General features: G+C 42.1%; 1 protein-coding gene and 1 long non-coding RNA gene across 2 annotated transcripts in view; one reads left to right on the forward strand and one right to left on the reverse strand.

The window, feature by feature from the left end:
* The first annotated feature begins 4,072 nt into the window (after positions 1–4,072).
* On the forward strand, positions 4,073–6,429 carry MAGEE2 (MAGE family member E2). Its single transcript, XM_037512234.2, has one exon. The coding sequence runs from the start codon at positions 4,306–4,308 to the stop codon at positions 5,875–5,877; it is 1,572 nt and encodes a 523-aa protein (XP_037368131.1). The 5' UTR covers positions 4,073–4,305; the 3' UTR covers positions 5,878–6,429.
* Positions 6,430–16,144: 9,715 nt separating this feature from the next.
* Positions 16,145–21,849, reverse strand: part of LOC119246058 (uncharacterized) — a 37,475-nt gene continuing 31,770 nt past the window's right edge. Inside the window, exons 3-4 of the long non-coding RNA XR_005125453.2 lie at positions 17,713–17,783; positions 16,145–17,466 (exon numbers count right to left, since the gene is read on the reverse strand). This is a non-coding gene — a long non-coding RNA (uncharacterized LOC119246058). The remainder of the gene's footprint in view (positions 17,467–17,712; positions 17,784–21,849) is intronic.

A 21,849-nucleotide genomic window follows, 5' to 3' on the forward strand; every position in this document is an offset into this window, starting at 1 on the left:
CCCAGCGCTCAACCGCTGCGCCATCGGGGAGGCCCGGAAAACCTGATTTGAATAATTAATCAGTTTAGCAAAGTGGCAGGGTGTAAAACTTTATTGTCTTCTTATACACAAGCAATGAATTAGAAAAGGGAGAAATTAAGAAAGTGATATACCATTTACAAGCACACCCCAAAAATTAAATACCTAGGAGTAAACCTAACAAAGGAGGTAAAACATCTATGCAAAGAAACTATAAGACATTGTTAGAAAAAGACACAAGGAAATGGAAAAATATTCCCTTGATCATGGATTGGAAGAATCAACATTATCAAAATGGCCATCCTACGCAAAACAATTTACAGATTCACTGCAATCCAAATAAAAATATCAATGGCATTTTTCAAAGAACTGGAATAAACTCTACTGAAATCCATATGGAATAACAAAACACCCCGAATAGGAAAAGCAATCTACAAAAAAGAAAGAAGGGAGGTATCACACTTCCAGACTTCAAATATATTATAAAATTGTAATAATTGAAACTTCCTGGTACTAGAACAAAGACAGACACAGACCAATAAGATAGAATTGATAACCTAGAAATAAACCCATGCCTATATGGAAAATTAACCTATGACAAAGGAACTAGGGACACTGAACAAGAATAGCCTCTTTAGTAAACGGTGTTGGGAGAGCTGTATCCCTGCATGCAAAAGAATGAAACTAGACCGTTATCTCACACCATACCCAAACATCTATTCAAAGTAGATAAAAATGTTGGATGTAAAACCAGAAACCACACAATACATAGAAGAAAACATAGGCAAAATATTTCATGACAAGCTTCAGTGATGTCTTTAGGGATTCGTCCCTAACAGCAAGGAAAAATGAACATCTGGATCTACATGAAACTTAAAGGCTGTTGCATAGCAAAAGAAACCATAACTAAAATAAAAAGACATTCTACTGAATGGGAGAAAATATTTACACACCATGTATCTGACAAGGAACTGATGTCAATGATCAGATAAAGACAAGCTTAAAAACTAACCCTTGAAAACTGATTAGAGAACTGAAGCATCCAGAGGTGGGAGAGACAATGGACTATGGTGGTGGACTATGAGTGATTTGGTGGTGGGTGCACTATTATGGCATTATCTGATGGGGGTATACAAAAATCACCTCAATTGAAAATTAATTAATTAAAAAGAATAATAGTAAATAAATTTTTACTTATAAAAATTAACTGAGTGATCATTACAATTTTAGATGTAAAGGAATAAATATTATTCTAAAATTTGTGTATAAATACCACAATGTTATATCCATATAGCATTATCCAGAAATGAGATTTTACATATGTGAAATTTCTACGCAATTGGATTAGTCCTTTGAGTACTAACCTTTTTCAAAAATCTCATTTACTATATATATGTGTGTATATAGATACATGTATCTATATACTCACATATATGTGTGTATATATATATAACTTCTTAAGTAGAAGCTAACTTTTCTTGATAACCCTGGGTCTTTAATAATTATACTATGCAGTGAAAATTTTAGGACAATTAGGTCATCTAGGGCTTTTTGTCATTACTGAATGCCCTAAAACAATTACAGCATTTTAGTTTTTATTTCAGCTTTGAACAGTTACCACATCTTTCTCTTTGAATAACTACCAATTATCATTTCTTGCTGTTGTCTTTTAACTGAGTTTTTAGCATCTCCCATCCTTAATTTTCTGCGTTTAATGAACAGAACAAATGAAATGTTCTGTTGGAAAATTGTTTTAAAAAATGAAATCAGTAGGGCCTCCCCAGTGGCGCAGCGGTTTAGCGCCGCGCTGTGAAGCTGTCCGCAGCCTCTGCAGCGCCGGTTGGTTCCCCGCCGGCCAGGGAGAACCCCACATGGTGCAGCACACCTCTCCTGCCTCGTTCCGCTGCTCCCCTCAGCAGTGTCTTCGCTCCGTCTGCCTGGTCTGCTCCCCGCTCTTGCTCTGGTGAATTCTCTCACCCTCCCGCGCTTCTGACCTGTACCCCAGTTCTTGTATAAAATAAATAAATAAATCTTTAAAAAAAATGAAAGCAGTAAAAAAAAATTCTGCAATGATATACCACAGCACACCTACTAGAATGCTTAAAATTAAACAGACTGAAATACCAAGTGTAGACAAGAATATAGAAGAGTAGGAACTGTCATAATACTACTGATGGGAGTGCAAATTAGTATAACAATTTCAACAAACTCTCTGGAAGTATCTATGAAACTTAAAAACAAACACATTTATGATCTAGAAGTTCCATCTATAGGTTTATTTTCAAGATAAGTGCATCCATGAACCAAAAGACAGGTACAAGAAAGACCATAGCAGTATAATTTTTGATAACCACAAACTAGAAACAAGGTAAATGTCCATCAACAGTTGACAGAATAAATTGGAGTACTTTCATACAGTGGTGAACTACATAATAAAGAAAATGAACAAACTACTCTATACACAACATGGACAAATAACAAGACAGAGTGGGGTTTTGTTGGAAAAAACAGCCACAAATGACTGCATACCAAATGGTTCCTTTGATATTACACAAACCTCAGAACAGGGCAAATCTCAACTGTGACTAGAAGTCAGAATAGGGGGTTCCTCATGTAGATTGGTCCAGAGCCCCAATAGAAACATTATGGAGTTTCTCAAAATATTAAAAAATCTATCATATGATCCAGAAATTCCACTGCTAAGTATCTACATGGAGAATACAAAATCACTGATTTGAAGGGATATATGCTCCCCCAAACACATGACCAATCCCCCTGAATAATTAGATCTTACTCTGGTATTGTCAATACCCACCTTGTGGGGTCCCAACCAGTTCTGACATACTGCTAAATGAAGAAACAGGAAATGAAATCATTCCTGTCTCATCATCTTCATCCTCATGTCCCATGCATCCTAGCACATTCCGGCTCTAGTTACCCTCAATGACTGGTTGTTATGCAAACTTATTTTGTACTTTCACATTTCTGGATTTTTTTTCTGATGCTTATCCCTCACACTAGAATGTCCTTATAAACCCATCTTAACGTATTTGTCACTTAGTGCCCAATTCCTCCTTGTAGCATGCGCCCCCAATCCAATACACCTGTGACTAAACTGAAATTTATTACTTGTTTGTACTATACACTAAGTGACCGTCCATTAGAGCACCTATTTCCATCCACTTTCTATATGTCAGTTTTAATAATTAGGGCTAACCACTCTTTGAAGGACAGATCATGTGAGAGAAAGTACATATGCTTGCAAGTCAGACAGACTTGGGTTCAAATCCTGATCTCTACCATTTGTTGTTGACCGACTTTGAACAGGTAAATTCACCTCTCTGACCCATCTGCAAAGATGTTTCCTCATCTGTAAAATAACAATCATTAAAATGAGATAACACAGGAATACCTGATTTAATGTTGGAAAAATAAAAGAACCGAAAACAGTTCCCAGTACACAGTAAGTGCTCCGTAAGGGTTAGCTCCCAAGGGTTATTATCAACATTGTTTGAACCTACCCAAAAGTGTAAGCGCCATACATTAAAAAAGATAACTTTTGTCCTCTGGCTTACGTCTACCCGGTACTATGCTTGGTACACGGATGGCTTCTACTCAAGAAATAGCTGTTGACTGGGTGGATGAATTTTTTTTTTGCCCCTCACCCCCAGGGTGAATGAATTAATGAATCCATAAAATAATTCTCATCCTTAGCTGCCTCTGTCGTCTCCTCCTCCTCCCCGTCCCCCTTCGTCTCCTCTTCCTCCACCCCCCTTCCCCTCCCTCTTACTCTCCCCCTTCCGTCCCCCTCCTCCCTGAATCCTCTACTGCCTATTAGCATATGCTTTATACCTCACAAAAAACTTCGTAGATCTTCATTGAACATCCCCCCTTCTTTTGACCCCTTTGCTTTATCTCTGTTTACGATCCCCTTTCTTGAATTCTCTTCTCTAACAAATTGGGTCCAGCAGCAATCACTTCCAACAGTCTCGCCTATCTGGCAGAGGTAGGGGGCGTGAGTGGGGGATTGGGAGCGGGGCGTTGCCACCACGTCTCAGATCCTGACTGCGCCTGCGTAGGCTGCGGCAAAGCAAAGCATTCTGACGTTTGTGGTCACTGCTGGCTCGTGCTTGTGTAGAAAGACCGCTCCTCTTACCAGCTCTCACTAGTGGTCCCCCCAGCTCCGGGTCTCTGCCTTCGGCTTTGTGCCGAGGCGCCAACAAACTTACCATCCGCTCTAGGACGGATCGCTGACCTCCCGGTTTCCTGCTCCTGTCTCCTGGAACCATGTCTCTGGTAAGCCAGAATGCGCGCCACGGCAGCGCAGAGACAACTGCAGATTACAGCTACAGCCGGGGTTTGGTACTGGCAACTAATGCCTCTGGGTCTCCCACCTGCGCGCTAGTTTCCAGTGCCCCCCAGGGCTCTCAGGCGCCTATCGACCTTCTGGGTGCCAGTGCGTCCCAGGCTGCGCAGGACCCAAACGACCTGGAGGTCCTGATCGATGAGCAGTCCCGACGTTTGGGGGCGCTCAGGGTCCACGACCCTCTAGAAGACAGGTCGATTGCTTTGGTGAATTTCATGCGAATGAAAAGTCAAACCGAGGGGTCTATCCAACAGACAGAGATGCTGGAGTTTCTCAGAGAATACTCAGATCAGTTCCCTGAGATCCTCAGACGAGCCTCAGCCCACCTGGATCAGGTCTTTGGGTTGAACCTGAGAGTTCTTGATCCCCAGGCTGACATCTATAACCTAATCAGCAAGCGGGGTCTCCAGACCACCGATTGGATAGCAGAATCCCTGGATGTGCCAAAGGCAGGTCTCCTGGCCCTGGTACTAGGCCATATACTCCTGAATGGCAACAGGGCAAGAGAAGCCTCCATTTGGGACCTGCTGCTAAAGGTTGATGTGCTGGATGAGCCCCACCGGATCAGCAATCCCTTTGGGAACACAAGGAACCTCCTTACTACTGACTTTGTGCGCATGCGGTTCTTGGAGTATTGGCCAGTATATGGCACCAGTCCTCTGGAATTTGAGTTCTTGTGGGGCTCTAGAGCCCACAGGGAAATCACAAAGATGGAAGCCCTGAAGTTTGTGGCAGAGGCCCATGATGAAGAACCCTGGAGCTGGCCAGAAGAATATAACAAGGCCCTGGAGGCTGACAAGGCCAAAGAAAGAAGCCAAGCAGCTGGCTTGGAGTTCTGGTCAGAGGACACTATGAATGATAAGGCAAATGATTTGGTCCAGTTGGCCATTAATGTCACTGAGGAGTTGTTGCCTATACATCAAGATGAGCTATTAGCTCATACTGGCAAAGAATTTGAGGACGTGTTCCCAAATATCCTCAGTCGAGCTACTCTGATCCTCGATTTGTTTTATGGGTTCTCTCTGATTGAAGTTGATACCAGTGAGCACATCTACCTCCTCGTCCAACAACCAGAATCTGAAGAAGAGCAATTGATGCTAGAGAGCTTGGGGAGACCCACTCAAGAATATGTGATGCCCATCCTGGGCTTGATCTTCCTGATGGGCAACCGTGTCAAAGAGGCCAACATCTGGAACTTGCTTCGGAGGTTTGGTGTGGATGTAGGAAGAAAGCATGCCATCACCTGCAAGCTTATGAGACAGCGCTACTTGGAATGCAGACCGCTGTCCTACTCTAATCCAGTTGAGTATGAGCTTCTATGGGGTCCTCGAGCTCACCTTGAAACCACCAAAATGAAAGCCTTGGAGTACATGGCCAGGCTTTACAAAAGGCGACCACAGGACTGGCCAGAGCAATATAGAGAGGCTGTTGAAGATGAGGAGGCCAGAGCGAGATCTGAGGCAACTTCCATGCTCTTCTTCGGCCCTATGTGAAGTCTGGGGAAAATATATGGGTGGCATCAGTTAAAAGGGCCGTGGAGAAATGGGCACTAGAGCCCCATATTGGAAGTAGGGTGAAGTTGGAGTGGGAATTTCAAATACTGCTTGCTATTTGTGCTCCATTTCTAATAGCATTTACTTTTTTAATATACCCTTGAGTTAGGCTCATAATCAATGTTTATAAATGAAATTGCTCATTTGTCATCCCTTTCTTGTTTCAATATAAAAGTTCAAAAAGCTGTGTAAAATGTGTTAATATTTACAACTTTCTATCATATGGAAAAGAATATGAAGTTGTTGCTTAACCATTTGAAATCAGTAAATTAGTCTGATACAAGAGTTAAATAACACGGTAATAACACACATACTCAACAAAAACAAACACAAAATCACTGATCTGTGGACATCCTACGTCTGTGTCTGCTGTTGTGTAAAAAAAGATTGACATTTACCTGTATTTGTTTTGCTGTTCCAGAGTGTGGTGAAAAATAAAAGCATTATGAATTAGAACCCATGCTTAAGCACTCTTTATTCAACAAAGACTTATTAAGCCATGCTCTGAGCAGTGCTATGGTTGGAAATAAAAAGTTGCAACCCAACTTAGCACCAAGGCTTAAGGGGGATGGGCAGTGAAGGTAAACCAGCAATTATATCATTGCTGTAGTAAGTGGTAGCATAGGGGTAAGCTCAGAGTGCTCTAAGAGTCCACAGGAGTAACTCCCATCTAAACTGTAGGTGCTGGGTGGTGACAACAGAGACAGCAATGGGGTACAGGAAGGACTTAGGGAGGGACAGGGTTTCAAGCAAAGGACAAGTGAGGGAGTTTTAGGGGTGCTGGAGGAGGTAGTATGGAGGGCTGGGGACAAGTCCCTTAGTAACTTCTGTTGAGAGAGCTGAAGTTGGGGAGAGGGAGGGAGTGTCTGTACAGATCCGGCCATTTTAAATCAGGAGATTTAAAATAAACTCAGAAAGATAATGTTGAATTTAAGAGGAGAGTGGAAGAGATAAAACTTACAGAGATGACAAAGGTCCATGTCCTCAGAGTGGGTCTTGGGAATCAACAATGGCTCTCTTGAAAGCAACTGGTTTTGGATCTTGCGTCAGACACAACAGTGCAGCTGGAGCCCTGCGTGGCGACCTCTGCCAGCGCAGTTTGTTTCTGCACCCAGGCTGTTAAGGTGAGTGTTGGTGTCCTGGCTGTCTTCATCCTGATCCCACTTGCTGCTCTCTAACCCTGCTGGTGGCTCTCTCCAAGCCTTCTAGCAGTTAACAATTCCTGTGAGGAAGCTCTGGCTCAGTAGTGAATGTTATATGGAAAGTCATGTATGACGGGGATGGGGTGTGGTGGGAAGATGGGAGGAGGGAAGGAAGGAGCTGCTGACCAGTAGTTTCATGCTGCCTCACCAGGCACCCACACACTTTCTGCCCGTTCATCTAGTCACCAAGGGCTACCCCCAACTGCAGCCTCCTACCAAATGGGAAAGAGAAGATTTTCCTCGCATTTAAGTCAGTCTCAGGAAGAGAACGACAGAACCATCTTGCTAGGGGAGGGGACAGGAAAAGGGGATATACGCGCTCTTTTCCCCCAAGTCCGGCCTCAGTGCAGAAGCCAAAATAGAGCCGCGGGCTTGGGAAAGCCACTGCGCAGGCGCACTCCGCGGATGCCCGGGAGCCTGTTCCCAGAACGTCTCGGTGGTCGCCCTGTGGTAGTTTTTGTAAGAAAAACTAAACGCAAAGGGCTCAATTTCCAGTGACAGAAAACGAGTAACTGCAGAGCCTGAGCCAAAGGGGTTCTGGAATATGGGATGGGGATGGAGTTGTGAGGCAGACAAGTATCCAATTCGAGATCTGGGACCTTGAAGTAGGGTGTTCCAGCCTCTCATTCGTCTGACTCCTTGGACCCATAATCTGTACATGTTTGTGGGGCGAGAGGAGAAACCAGCTGATTAAGGTTCCAAGTTTTTCTTGCTCTGATTTTTTTGATTTGGTGCAGCTTCTGATTTCTCTACCATATCGGCTTTTCTGGGGGCACCAGTAGAGAGAAGCCTGCCAATAGGAAAGTGTACCATTTGGATTAGCAATAATGTAAGCTACCAACTTTTTAAGAACTAAATTTGTGCCAGGCATTTTACTGGAAGGCTCTTCATCTCCTTTAGTGCTAATGTTGCCATCAGTTCTCCGAGAAGCAATTCAGTATTCCCATTTGACACTCTAGAAATTGAGGTTTAAGGAATATGCTCCAGGTCACACAGTCAGTAAATGAGACCTGGAATTGGAGTCTAAGGCTGCCTTTGTCTATGGTTCATACTGTTCCAGTGCACTGAATCACACACCTCCTCCAGCTGTTCTCACTTGAATTTGTTGACTCTCAATAATACACGGAAGGACTGTAGGCCAGGGAGGGACAAGATGATATCTCTTCCAAAGAGGATGAATGTGAGGTTGAAATTTTTCCAGGCTCTTCCGTGTTCCATCTGTCAGGCTCCATGTTAGCTGACTAGGTGTAGAATTTGTATTTCTGTTTAATGTCCTTACTATGTCCTGTGAGTCTTTCCCAGTTTGCCCTCTTCCTACAGCCTCCAAACTTATCTGCTGGCTTTCACCCAGAAAGAGTAAAACATCATCATTTCTAGACCTCCAAAAGTATCAAGCAATGTTTTTTTTACAATCTTCAAAGAACAATTACCTGACAGAACTCCCACCTTGCCCAAGGAAGCTCAGGATGCAAAAACAGGAGTGGGAAATAGCCCAGTTCACAGATGTCACATGCAGTTTCCTGAAAGTGACAAAGGTGAGACTTGTGTGGAGCACATGCCTATGGTGAGGGAAAGAGTGCAGTCTCTGGTTACAGCCATTCCTTTGAAGGCCTTGAAGACATAGGTGTTCTCCTTTCTCCACACACCAAATTAGAATTAGCACCCCTAGGAGAAACTCCGGGATGGAAGTAGGTGTCCAATAGACAAGACTTACAAAGGATGTTCCAACATACAGTCCACCATAAACCTTTAGGACACTGGACCAAATATCTTTCTTATCTGTGTGAATTAATTTGGAATATAGCACATCTGGGTTCATTTGCAGGCCCTGTGGGCCATCGATAGATACCCACCAAATGTTGAATTTTGGTGAGGTTGGGGCTTACACATTGGGTGTTTGTTAGGTATGGGCTCATCATTTTATACATAAAATGCCCTCTAGAGTACATCCACAGTCCCCTCTGATCTCTGATTGGGATCTTTCCTGGGGAGAAAACATGGAGAATACGTTCTCTTTCAATTGCTGAAGCCTAGGAATGTCCCCTTTTGGAAAAGAAATGTAGTGAGAGGAGGCTTTTTCTGCCGGTCTGTCCAAGCTTCTGTATACAAACTCAAGTCATTACAAACCAGAGGCTTCCCTGCCTGGGAGGGCTCTAGGCAAGAGGGTGCTCTGGGATGGCCCCAACATGCATTGCTCTCCTTCTGCAAGAGAGTATTGATGTCTTAGGAGATATTCTTTTTTTTTTTTTTTTTTTGGACAGTAAGAGCAATCAACCTGAGATCCAACTGTAAAGGACAGATATGGATATTGGTTGCACATAGAGCTGCTCTTTTTTTTTCAGGATTGGAGGGTGGAGGGAATACAAGGTCTAGGAGGGAAGAAATAAGAAGATAGTATAGATCGAACTATTAACAATTTATATATGCCCATGGGCATCCTTATAGTTCCTAACAAGGATAGCAACAGTAGCCAGGGACACTCAGTAGAGAATCTCTCATCAGCTCTGATAGGAAACAACCTAGCTCTTGAGCTCAGTGTCAGGACCAAAGTCTCTTGTCTAGACAGCCTTCATTGCCAACCCCACTCATAAAGGGGCAGACCAAACTAAGCCCAATCCTTAGATAGTTCCATTTAAAGTTATCCTGGCCCAGGGTCTCCCTGGTGGCACAGTGGGTTGAGCGCAGCGCTATGAAGCTATCCACAGCCTCCACAGCGCCTGTTCAATTCCCAGCCGGCCAGGGAGAATCCCACATGGCGAGGCAGGTCTGCCTCGCCCTCAGCAGTGCTTTCGGTCCATCTGCCTGTTCTGATTCCCGCTCTGTCTCTCACCCTCCCATGACTCTGGCCTGAACCTCAGCTCTTGTATAAATAAAAATAAGTCTTTAAAAAAATAAAATAAAAAAATAAAGTTATCCTGGCCCTTGAGACACATCTACACTGGAAGAGTCCCTGAATATCAGGTTTGTCCAAAGACAATCTACTCTGTTCAATATAACAAGCAATTGCTGAACACTTGCTATGTGCTGGCCTTGCTATATTAGACACTGGAACACAGGAATGAATCAGATGTGGCTCCCACCTTATCTGCATTTCCACTTTGTATTCAACTTTGAGTCTGCTCAACTACAAGAACAATCTGTTAGTTTTTAGTTCAATGAGTACCTTCTTCATTTCAACAATTTCTAATTGTTTCTTTTTCAAATACATATTATTTTAAAAAATGAGGACCCTGTTCTTTTCTTGTGGCTTCCAGTCCCTTTTTCATCTCCTTAAACATTTTAAGCAGGTATATTTTAAAGTTATATTTGTATTTGTTTATGATTACTCACTTTTTAGTTATGAATTCTGTTATCTGTTAGGTCTACTTAGTATCTAATGGTGGTTACGTTTTTGTATGTGCCTTATAACTCATGAATGAGAGGCTCTCATGTACCTCTGCTGCTAGCCTCTCCTCTTGGGGAGGAAGAACAGAGTTATGTGTAGTCTTGTGCAACTATTCTACTCTAGTCTTTCCAGCACAGACACAAAGTCTTTTTGATATTGTCATAGAGAATGCCTCCTGCCCCATGGGAGTCTTCTCCTGTACATGTCATTGAGATATTTATTGAAATCTCTGCTGTCCTTTGTAAGTCATTCATCTTATTGTTTACTGCTTTTATAAATCTTTGGATTTTTTTTTTTGAAAGATTCAAATTTTTTTTTAAAGATTTATTTATTTATTTATTCATACAAACACTGGGTACAGTCAGAAGCGCGGGAGGGTGAGAGAACTCACCAGAGCCAGAGAGGGGAGCAGAACAGGCAGAAGGACCAAAGTACACTGCTGAGGGGAGCAGCGGGCGGCAGGAGAGGTCTGCGCGCCATGTGGGACCCTTCTCCGGTGGCCGGGGAGCAGCTGGGGCGGCGCTGCAGAGGCTTCGGGCAGCTTTGCAACCCAGCGCTCAACCGCTGCGTCACCCGGGAGGCCCTAAATACAACATTTAAATGGGTAAAAGTTGAGTCCTAAATTCTCACAGCAAAAATTCTGGGTTTACATGTTAATAGAATTAGGGACCCTCTTTTCAATGGAACACTATAAAATATTTGGGAATGATGAAGTAGAAGAATAGTAAAGGATAACAGATGATGTTAAATATATAGTGTTAAATGCAAAATGCAAGCTATGACACAATAGTCAATATTGTCTTATAAAAAGTTTGTGTAGGAGCCTCCCCTGGTGGCACAGCGGTTGAGCGCTGGGCTGCGAAGCTGCCCGCAGTCTCTGCAGCGCCAGTTCGATCCCCAGCCGCGAGGGTCCCACATGGTGTGACAGACCTCTCCCGCCGTGCCCGCTGCTCCCCTCAGCAGTGTACTTCGTCAGTCTGCCTGTTCTGCCACCCCCTCTGGCTCTGGTGAATTCTCTCACCCTCTTGTGCTTCTGACTGTACCCAGTGCTTGTATAAATCAATCAATCAATCAATCAATCAATCTTTAAAAATTAAAAAAATAAAAAGTTTGTGTAAATAATGGACCATCAAAGTTGCCCATGTCCTGAGCCCTCAGACCTGTGACTATGTCACCCTACATGGCAAAAGGGAATTTCCATGTAGTATTAATTAAGGATATGGAGATAGGGAGATGCAGATAGGCTAAATGTAATCATGAGAATCTTAACAAGAGGATGACAGAAGGATCAGAGTTAGCATTAGGCCATGTGGCAATGGAAGCAAGAGTGATGTGATGTTGAAGTGATGTTAGGAAGTGATCATGAAATGAGAAATGCAGACAGCTTCTAGAAACTGAAAAAGGCAAGGATTTAAACTACCCTCAGACTATTGAGAAAGAATGAGCTTTGCTGATACTTTGACTTTAGTTCAGTGACACTGATTTTGGATTTCTGACCTCTAGAACTGTCTTAAGCCACTAAATTTGTGTTAACTTGTTACAGTAGCAGTAGGAAACTAATACAAGTGCTTACCACAGGGTAAAGAAATTTAGAGTGATTTAAGTTTCTGGGTTTTTGTTTTTTTTTTTTTTTTGAGATGGTAGGAAAGAAAGCACAGAAGAGAAAAAAGTAGGTGTGCTTACATGTCCCATTAAAATATAAATTGGTAGTAGGTATGTAGGGCTATGTTAAAAACTACGTAAACATTTTAGGAAGGTTTATTTATTTAGGAAATAAACATTTAAAGGAAATATTTATATTCCGAAAAATAAATTTTGAGAAAACATTTTTGAATGTGAATTTACATTTGGGTTGAAGGATCATTCTAGACTTAATTTTAATGGGAAAAATTCCAACTGAAGACTCCAACTAAATCTTCAATAGCGTCTAATTGATAAGGCATATTAAGGTCTATCTACATAATGGAATGACATACAGACATTAGAAATTAGATGTACAAGAATGGTTTATAACAAGAAAGTTGGTTTAGGAAACTATTAACAGTGTGAATCAATTTCTATAGAATAAAAAAAGGGCTATTTCTCCTGTCACATTATAATCTTTCTCATCCTTGGTTAATGGTTTCACAGGTGCTTTCTATTTTTATATATATTCTAATATGCCTTTTCTTTTTTACTTAAACTTTTTTTAAAAAGATTTTATTTATTTATACAAGAGCTAGGGTATAGGCTAGGGGCACGGGGGGTGAAAGGATTAACCAGAGACAGAGCAGAGAACAGAACAGGCAGACTGACTGAAATACACTGCTGAGGGGAGCAAGGGCGAAACAAGAGAGGTCTGCTGCACCATGTGGGTTTCTCCCTGGCCAGCCGGGAGTCGAATCAGCGCTGTAGAGGCTGCGGACATCTTCACAGCACGGTTCTCAACCCCCTGTGCCACCAGGGAGGCCCTAATATGCCTTTTCTTAGTTACCCACAGTGAAATTACATTTGACTTAATGAATTCAAGAAAACACCAAAGGCCTCCTATGATGACCTCTATTTTTTGCAAAGCGAAAAAAGAATCCTGATGTTCTGAATGTGAGTTGGGTTGAGGTTATTTTGGCAGCAAAATAACACTTTTGAAGATTTTCTCAGGAAATAATCCAGCAGATAAATATAGATCTGGTTGTAGGGAATTCATAGCTATATTAATTGAACAGGCTAAAATTAGAAGTGACTTTTAAAAATAGTATCAGAGTGGGAGGGATGGGGGAAGCAAAGTGGGGAGGGGACACAATGGACTATGGTGGAGAACTGTGGGTGCCTTGGTGGTAGGTATAGTGTGGCAACATACACCTGAATCGTATGATCTTACATCTCTAAATAATATACAATGTTGTAAACCAGTGTTACCTCAATGAATAAATTCATTTTGAAAACAAAAATAGTTCCAGAAATAGAATTTGCTCATTAAACTGAATGGAATTCTATCACTGAACAAGAAGGAGCAGAAAAATATTTAGAGACACAAATGCTGGGGTTTATCATTTTGTTATAAAAAGCAAATATTTGTATGATTATATTTTTTATGAAAATCAGCATACATATATAAAATTTATACAATGAAAAATAATGTTCTCAAATTAAGCTTTGGTCATCTCTGTGACATGGAATTCTGATCACTTTTATAAAATCTTATTAACATTCTTTATCTACAAAAAAGTATTGGCCCTTGTATAATAATATTTTTAAGCCTGAACAAAACAATAAAAGGAACCAAGGGGTTTCAATCAGTTAAATGAGCATAACCCCAGTGTAATTAAAATACCCAGTGGAGGCATTTACTTGGGCACAGTATCACATTACCCATGGGACTCTATTAGAGAAAATTCAATGAGAGTAATTTGACAAATTTCATTTACAACTCTGAAATACACAGAAACTTTTTTTTTTTTTAAAGATTTATTTATTTATTTATTTATACAAGCACTGGGTACAGTCAGAAGCACGGGAGGGTGAGAGAATTCACCAGAGCCAGAGCGGGGAGCAGAACAGGCAGACTGACGAAATACACTGCTGAGGGGAGCAGCAGGCGCGGCAGGAGAGGTCTGCGCGCCATGTGAGACCCTCGCCTGGCAGCCGGGGATCAAACCGGCGCTGCAGAGGCTGCGGGCAGCTTCGCCAACCCAGCGCTCAACCGCTGCACCACCAGGGAAGCCCCTACACAGAAACTTTTTAAACATTGGAGTAAAATTGACATACAACATATTAGTTTCAGCTGTACAACTCAACAAATTCAACATTTGTCCACATTGCAAAGTGATTGCCACAATAAGTCTATGTCTCTTCTATTAGCAATTTTCAAATTTTTCCTTACAATATTATTGCCTATGGACTCCACACAGAAAACTTCTACCTCTCTTTCCCCTTCACCCATTTTACCCACTCTGCAAATCCCCCCTCCCCATTGGTAACCAATAGTTTGTTCTCTGTAACTTTTGTTTTGTGTTCTTTTAATTCCACATATAAGTGAACTCTTATGATATTTGTCTTTCTTTGACTTATTTCTCTTAGCATAATAACCCCAAGTTCTGTCTATATCGTCTCAAATGGCAAGATTTCTTCTTTTAATGGTTGAAATGTAGTCCACTGTGTGTGTATGGCTATGTGTGTGTGTGTAATCTTAAATGTCCTTTGTCCATACATCTATCAATGGACACCTTGTTTGTTTCTTGGCTATTATAAATAATGCTGCTATGAATACAGGCGTGCAAATATCTTTTTGAATTAGTGGCTTCATTTTCTGCAGGGTATGTAGTTATAGCCACAGCTTTGTTCCTGGGATTAGTAATTTGTAGTCTCTTCTTCTTTGTTAATAATGCTAGAGTTTTGTCAGATTTGTTAACTTTCTCCAAGAATTGAGGTAATTGGATTATGTTTATTTCTCCTTTCAGATAAATTAGTTTTTTTTAAGATTTATCTTATTTATTTATACATACAGGAGCTGGGGTGTAGGGAGAGTGGGGTGGTGGTGAGAGGACTCACCAGAGACAGAGTGGGGAGCAGAACAGGCTGATCTACTGAAATACACTGCTGAGGGGAGCAGCGGGTGAGACAAGAATGGTTTGCTGTGCCATGTGGGTCAGCTCCCTGGCCTGAGATTGAACTCATGCCTCAGTGACCACAGCGGCCGGTCATAGCTTGATAGCCCTGAGACTTAACTCCTGTGCCACCAGGGAGGCCCCCAGTTCTATCAGTTTTTGCTTCCAACATTTTGCAGCTACTTTTGGTAGTACACATTAGGACTTATACGTCTTCTTGAAAATTTTCCTTGCTCTAGCATCTGCTTTGTATGATGTTAATGTGATCACTTTTGCTTTTTCTTGATTAATAATCATGTTGTATATTTCCCCATCATGTTACCATCATGTTACTTTCAAATACCTGTATCATTATATTTGAAATGAAGTTCTTTGTATCTATCATATAGTTGGGTGATGTTTTTTAATCCACAATTCCAATCTCTGTCTCTTAGAGGGTATATATGTATCAATAGATAATTTGCATTTAATATAATTTTTGATATTAAGGTATAAATGTACCTTTTTATTTTTTGTTTTCTGCTTGTTCTCCCTATTTCTCATTTCTTTTATTCTTTATCCTACCTTACTAGAGGTTATTGCAAAAATTTTAAATTTCATTTTATCAAAGTGTTTTTGGGTTTAACTCTATATAGTTTTATTAGTGGTTTCTCTATGTATTACAGGACATATATCATGTATAACTTATCACAATCTACTGGTATAAAATTTTTAGCAGTTTAAATGAAGTGCAGAAAACACCTCTCTTCACTTCCTTTTACTCTCATTTACAATGTGATTTTTGTAAATATTTTCATTACATTCATGGTGAACTACAATACATCAGGTAGTGTTATAATGTTTGCTTTGACCTGAGGCATAATTTAGAAAACTCAAGAGAAAGATAATCTACTGGGCCTCCCTGGTGGCACAAGGGGTTAAGACGCAACCTATGAAGCTATCCGCAGCCACTGCAGCACGAGTTCAATCCCCCTGCCGGCCAGGGAGCTACCCACATGGCACGGCAGACCTCTCCTGACTTGCCCGCTGCTCCCCTCAGCAATGTATTTCAGTCAGTCTGCCTGTTCTGCTCTCCTCTCTGTCTCTGGTGAATCCTTTTACCCCCACACCTCTGGCCTGTACCCCAGTTCTTGTATGCGTAAATAAATCTTAAAAAAAAAAAGAAAGGTAATCTACTATACCCATTTTTTTCAATTCATTGCTTTTTCTTCCTTCATAATGTGCTAAGATTCCTTCTTGATCATTTCTTATTTTGGTACTTCCTTTAGTTTTTTTTGTGGGTGGGTCTGTTAAAGACAAATTCCCCTATGTTTTCTTGAGCAGACTGTCTTTATTCCTTCTTCATTATTGGGCAATTTTTTTTAGTAAATATAGAATTATGGTTCTATAGTTCTCATCTATATTTTTGTTTCAAGAATTTTTGTCATTGTTTCTTGAAGCATTTTTATCATAACAAAAATTCATATCCGATAACTCAGTATCTGTATCATTTTGGTTTTGGCATCTATATTTTGTAGGGAGAAGACAGAACAGAGTTTTGTAATAAGAGGGAAGTGATGGGGAGAGAAAGGACGATAAGGAAACTTTTAAGGAAAAACCAGTGTGCTTATTGTAAGGAAGGAGAACATCAGACGGACCTTCAAAAAACTCTTTATTTCACAACTCCCATATTACTTGGCATTTACATACTTCAGTTCACCTTATTCTGTTTATTGTTGTGTGACATGTACACAAATGACACAGGTAAAGAGAAAATCATTACATTTAATTATACAACTTCAAAGACATACATGTTTCAAGCCCAAACCATTAAATTCCAAATTAGTTTTCTCATCAATTCAAACAATGCTTATCCCAGACAGCGCTTCCTGGAACCACTTGTACTAATTTCCATTATATTTCTCAACTTAAAATTTCTACAGGCACGGTATATATCAGTTTTTAAAAAAGATTTATTTTTATTTATTTATGCATACAAGAACTGGGGCACAGGCCAGAGTTGCAGGGGGGGTGAGAGGATTCATCAGAGACACAGTGGGGAGCAGTTTCAGGTGGATCAATTGAAATACACTGCTGAGGGGAGCAGAGAGTGAGACAGGAGAGGTCTGCTGCACCATGTGGGTTGCTCCCTGGCTGGGGATGGAACTCATGCCTGGTGATAGCTTGATAATGCTGAGACTTTAACCCCTGCACCACCAGGGAGGCCCTATATATACCAATTTTTATATCCTCCAGGGGCCGAAATAATTCGACACATACACACATACAACATATGGATGCAAACACTCCCTTAGTTTTCATTTAACCCATGTGGAATATCTTACACAGCTTCAGTTTCACTCATATTTGCAAAGATACTCTGCAAAGAGATAAAAAGGAAAAAAATCAAATCATATGCAGAGCCATATACAAAAACATTGTACACAACAAAATTGTAAAATAAAATAAATAAATAAATAATTTAAAGCCAAAATTAAAACCATTTTTTTCCATAGAGTCAAAATCAAATTCCCCAAACTGAGAAGTGTCAACATATGTCATGTGGTTTCAGATGCCGTCCCTCATACTTTAGACTTTGTAAGGGAAAAGAAATTAGAGCAGTTACCATAGAAGGCTCACAGCCTTATTCATCATCTCAGGTTTCCAGCGTTCACCAGGAGGTAATCCTGGGATATCCTGCAAGAGAAACCAAAAGAGAAAAAATATTTAAGCTTTTGTCTTTCTCTTAAACAAGCATCTCAAATCTCTAGGTCATTGTATTCCGGGGATTTCTTTACTCTGGAGTGATGCACACAGGTTTTTTTATGCTTGCTTGTTTCAAAGAGGTGTGAGTGGTTGGCAAAACACCATAAGAACCAGACCATTTCTCTGACAGTTGAGGTTGGGCATCTCCACTCTGTTAGGTTGTAAGATCTTATCACCAGATCTGAAAGGATGCAGTGGTTCAGCCAGAGGCATAGAGTCCCTAGAGAGAGCAAAGCTGCGAGTTACAGCTAAAATTCCCTGGACATGTTTTATGTACTGTTTGATCTATATTCTTTTTTTTTTTTTTTTTTTTTTATGAACCCAGGCATGGGCTCAGAAGGCTTTTTTTTTTTTTTTTTGAGGCATGTTTATTTATTTATTTATTTGTTTTTTTGTTTATACATGCACTGGGTACAGTCAGAAGCGCGGGAGGGTGAGAGAATTCACCAGAGCCAGAGCGGGGAGCAGAGCAGGCAGAAGGACCGAAGTACACTGCTGAGGGGAGCAGCGGGCGGCAGGAGAGGTCTGCGCGCCATGCGGGACCCTTCTCTGGTGGCCGGGGAGCAGCCGGGGATCGAACTGGCGCCACAGAGGCCGCGGGCAGTTTCGCAACCCAGCGCTCAACCGCTGCGCCACCGAGGAGGCCCTGATCTATATTCTTGTTCTACGTCTGGTCAGTGTTCAACACTGAAGCTTGGAATGGCCATTCAAAGATAATTTCAAAGGGGCTTAAATGTAGCCCATTTCTAGAAGCCACTCTTACCTGAAGGAGGATGATGAACAATACCTGATCCCAACTTGACATAGTTTCACCAAGTTCTTCTTTAGGGTGATTTCATTTTCTCAGTTTGTTCTCTAGATTGACAGTCCTCTTGCTGGTCCAAAGTAATTTAGAATTCAAACCCATATAGGTTGCTCCAGTGTGTACCAAAAAGTCAATCAGATGGTACTCCACAGTGAGAGTTACTTGGGGTTCCAGCAGGGTTATCGTTATAGGCTTTTCCAGAGAGATTGGTGCCTCTGGGCCCCCCTACATCTGAACTCTCATTCTGGTCCACCATTTGCCTTCTTTCTCCCTCCTTGCTTCTTCATTCCTTTTACTTTTGATTCCCACTTGTGACACTTTCTGAATCCTCAATTTGTGCTATTATTGGCTTCCTTTCTACTTTCTCATTCCTTCCCCCCTCTCTTGCTTCCAGTTTCCTACCTTGCAATAAGCACACTGGTTTTTCTCTGAAGGTTTACTTCTCCTTTCTCTCCATGTCCCTCTCTCTTACACCTAAAATCCTGCCCTGTCTTTTCTCTCTGTGAATACATTTGCAGGCTTAGGCCTTCTTTCCTTTCTTGCATTGTGAACTCTAAAGACTATACCCACCAATTTGGAGTAGTTGCCTGGCAAAGTCACAACACTTGGAAAACTGCCTTTACTTCTCCCTATACATCAGCACAGCGCTCAACTGGCCGCCGTTCTTCTTGCACTCTGCTCTTTTCCCTCACAGCCACTCATTATTTCAGATTCTCTTTCTGTTACTAATTTGGTACATGACGTCTCCACTGTCTCCTTAGTTCCAATATTGATGATGACCTTCTCTCCTCTTTTATTTCTCTACAGACTCTTCTAGGGCACTGCTTTTACCCTCTCTTTATTACTCACATTCGCAGTCATTCTGGCCTGCCCTGGCCAATCTCTCTAGGCAATTCAGTGGCTGATGCCGTTCTTTCAGCTTTCAGTGTCTTCTCAGATCCCGTAACCTGCCATTCATTTTTTTCATCAAGGTGCTTGCAGTCTTGCCTGCTCATTCACCACCCCTCTCTCCCAGGCCTGTGATGTAGTACGTTCCTGCCTGGTTTGTCAACATTCTGGCCCAACTTTTCCTTCCGGTGTCAACCCAAGGGGCCTACACGCCAATAAACTTTGGCAAATGGGCGTTACTCATTATTTATCTTTGGGCAGACTGGCCCACATCCACGTGTCTATTGATACCTTTTCCGGTTTTATATGGGCCACCACTCATTCAGGCGAATGGGGTGTCCACGTTATTCGTCACCTCCTCTCCTGCTCTGCAGTCATGGGCCGCCCCCTCCGTATTAAAACAGACAACAGACCCGCTTACACATCTCGCACTTTTGCTCCCTTCCCTCGTACTTGGGGAGCTTCCCATGTCACTGGTATTCCCCATAACCCTACAGGTCGGGCCACTGTCCAGAAAACTAACGGCTTAAACTTTTTCTCCTAAAACAAAAAGGGGGGAACTCAGCCCCTCTGGACACACCCCAGACACAGTTGTGCAAGGCTCTGTTTATATTAAATCATTTACAATCAACCACACAAAATTCTATTTCAGATACTCCTGTCCACGGTCACTTCCTGACTCCATCAGAGGAAAAAACAGAGGAAAAACCCTCAATTTTATATAAGACTCATCAAAATTCAGTCTGGCAAGGACCAGTCCCTCTGATCAACATGGGGGAGAGAGTATGCCACTGTTAGGTCTCCCCAGGGCATCCAGTGGGTCCCAGTGTGGTGCGTCAAACTTTACCACAAGTTGGCATGACAGGCTGAAAAACCCTGTTCCCCAGTTTAAGATGATAAAAATGATATCTCAACCAAAGATTAACCAGCCTTCTTGAAAATGACAACAGCTCGCTATGCCAGCAAAAAAATTCACCTGGGGCACATCAAAGGCCTAACGACTAATGCTGAAAATCTATTCCCAAACAGGGAGTACCCTGCACCTCTGAAAATCTATTTCTGGCTCTCCTCTCTTGCATGACAGCTAACTCCTCGGTGCGGACCCTTCACTAAGACAAAAATCAACTTCCATACACCAGACCTTATCAGATTCCCCAAACCAAACTTAAAAGAGAGAAGTAGAAGGTGGAGGAGAAGAAAAGAGGTGGAGGAGACGCAGTTAAGTAAACTAAAGGCTGACCCATGTCTAAATCAAAACATACACACAGGACCCCAACTGAAAACCAAACTTCTCAATTAGAGACAGAAATTCCTGCCACATGTCAAGAAGTTACAGTGTTCTTACGGCGGCAGCCAACACAAGGAAGAAACCCTCTGGGCTGGCCACCACGAGTCTGGTCCCACGTTGGATGCCAAACTGAAACCTGGACGGGGAAGAAGGTGGCCCAGTTGGCAGGTGTTCATCCATGTACACATGCTTATGACTTCAAGACCTGACTCAAAAATAGACACACAGAGTGAAACAACAATTGCAGGGTTTATTTATAAGGAGGCAAAAATAGGGAGAGATGAGAGAGAAAGAGAGAGGGAGAATAATAAACCAGTCATAAGGGGCTGGCTTCCTCAGCAGAGGACAAAGCAACTGGATGAGACAGTGAGGAAGAGGCCTGGGGGCAGATGCCAGGACACTGGCTGGGCCCTGGGGGATGGATACCGGCTTGGAAGGCTGCCTGCTGAAGCCTGAGGCCAAACTTGGAGCTGTTTTTGCAGGTTGGGGAGAAAGCAGGGAAGTCCAATTAACAGGAGATCAGAGAGCCACAGGGTCTGCCCTCATCCACCACTGGAGGGCTGAGCATGAGAGATGTAGGGGTATCATTACTAAGGTTAAAATCTAAACCCCATTCCTTGGCCAGCAGGCAGGTTTGGAAGGCTTGCATAGATAAGGGAATTGATAAAGTTGCTATGGGAACCAGGCCATAATAACCAATCACGTTGACAACAGATGCTGAAGCAGGGCGAGGACACATTCTCTGTCAAAGGTGAGTGCTCAAGGTCAGACATCCCAGCAAATAACTAGCCCAAACTGGCACCCCAAGTAAGAAAGCCCATGAAAATAGAGTATAAAAGAAAGCCTTAAGCCCTTCTTGGCATGCAGACCTCTCCTCCCTCACCCCCTGCTCCCTTGCCGTGTATTTCAATGAGTCTGCCATTCTGGTTCTCCACTCTTGTCTCTGGTGAATTCTTTCACCCCTGCCCTCACCTCAGTGATTCTACCCACTACAAGAGAGAAAGGTCTGGAAGGGT

The sequence above is a fragment of the Talpa occidentalis genome, unplaced genomic scaffold, assembly GCF_014898055.3.
Source record: "Talpa occidentalis isolate TD23 unplaced genomic scaffold, MPIMG_talOcc4v2.1 talOcc4.15, whole genome shotgun sequence".
In the NCBI taxonomy this organism is placed as follows: domain Eukaryota; kingdom Metazoa; phylum Chordata; class Mammalia; order Eulipotyphla; family Talpidae; genus Talpa; species Talpa occidentalis.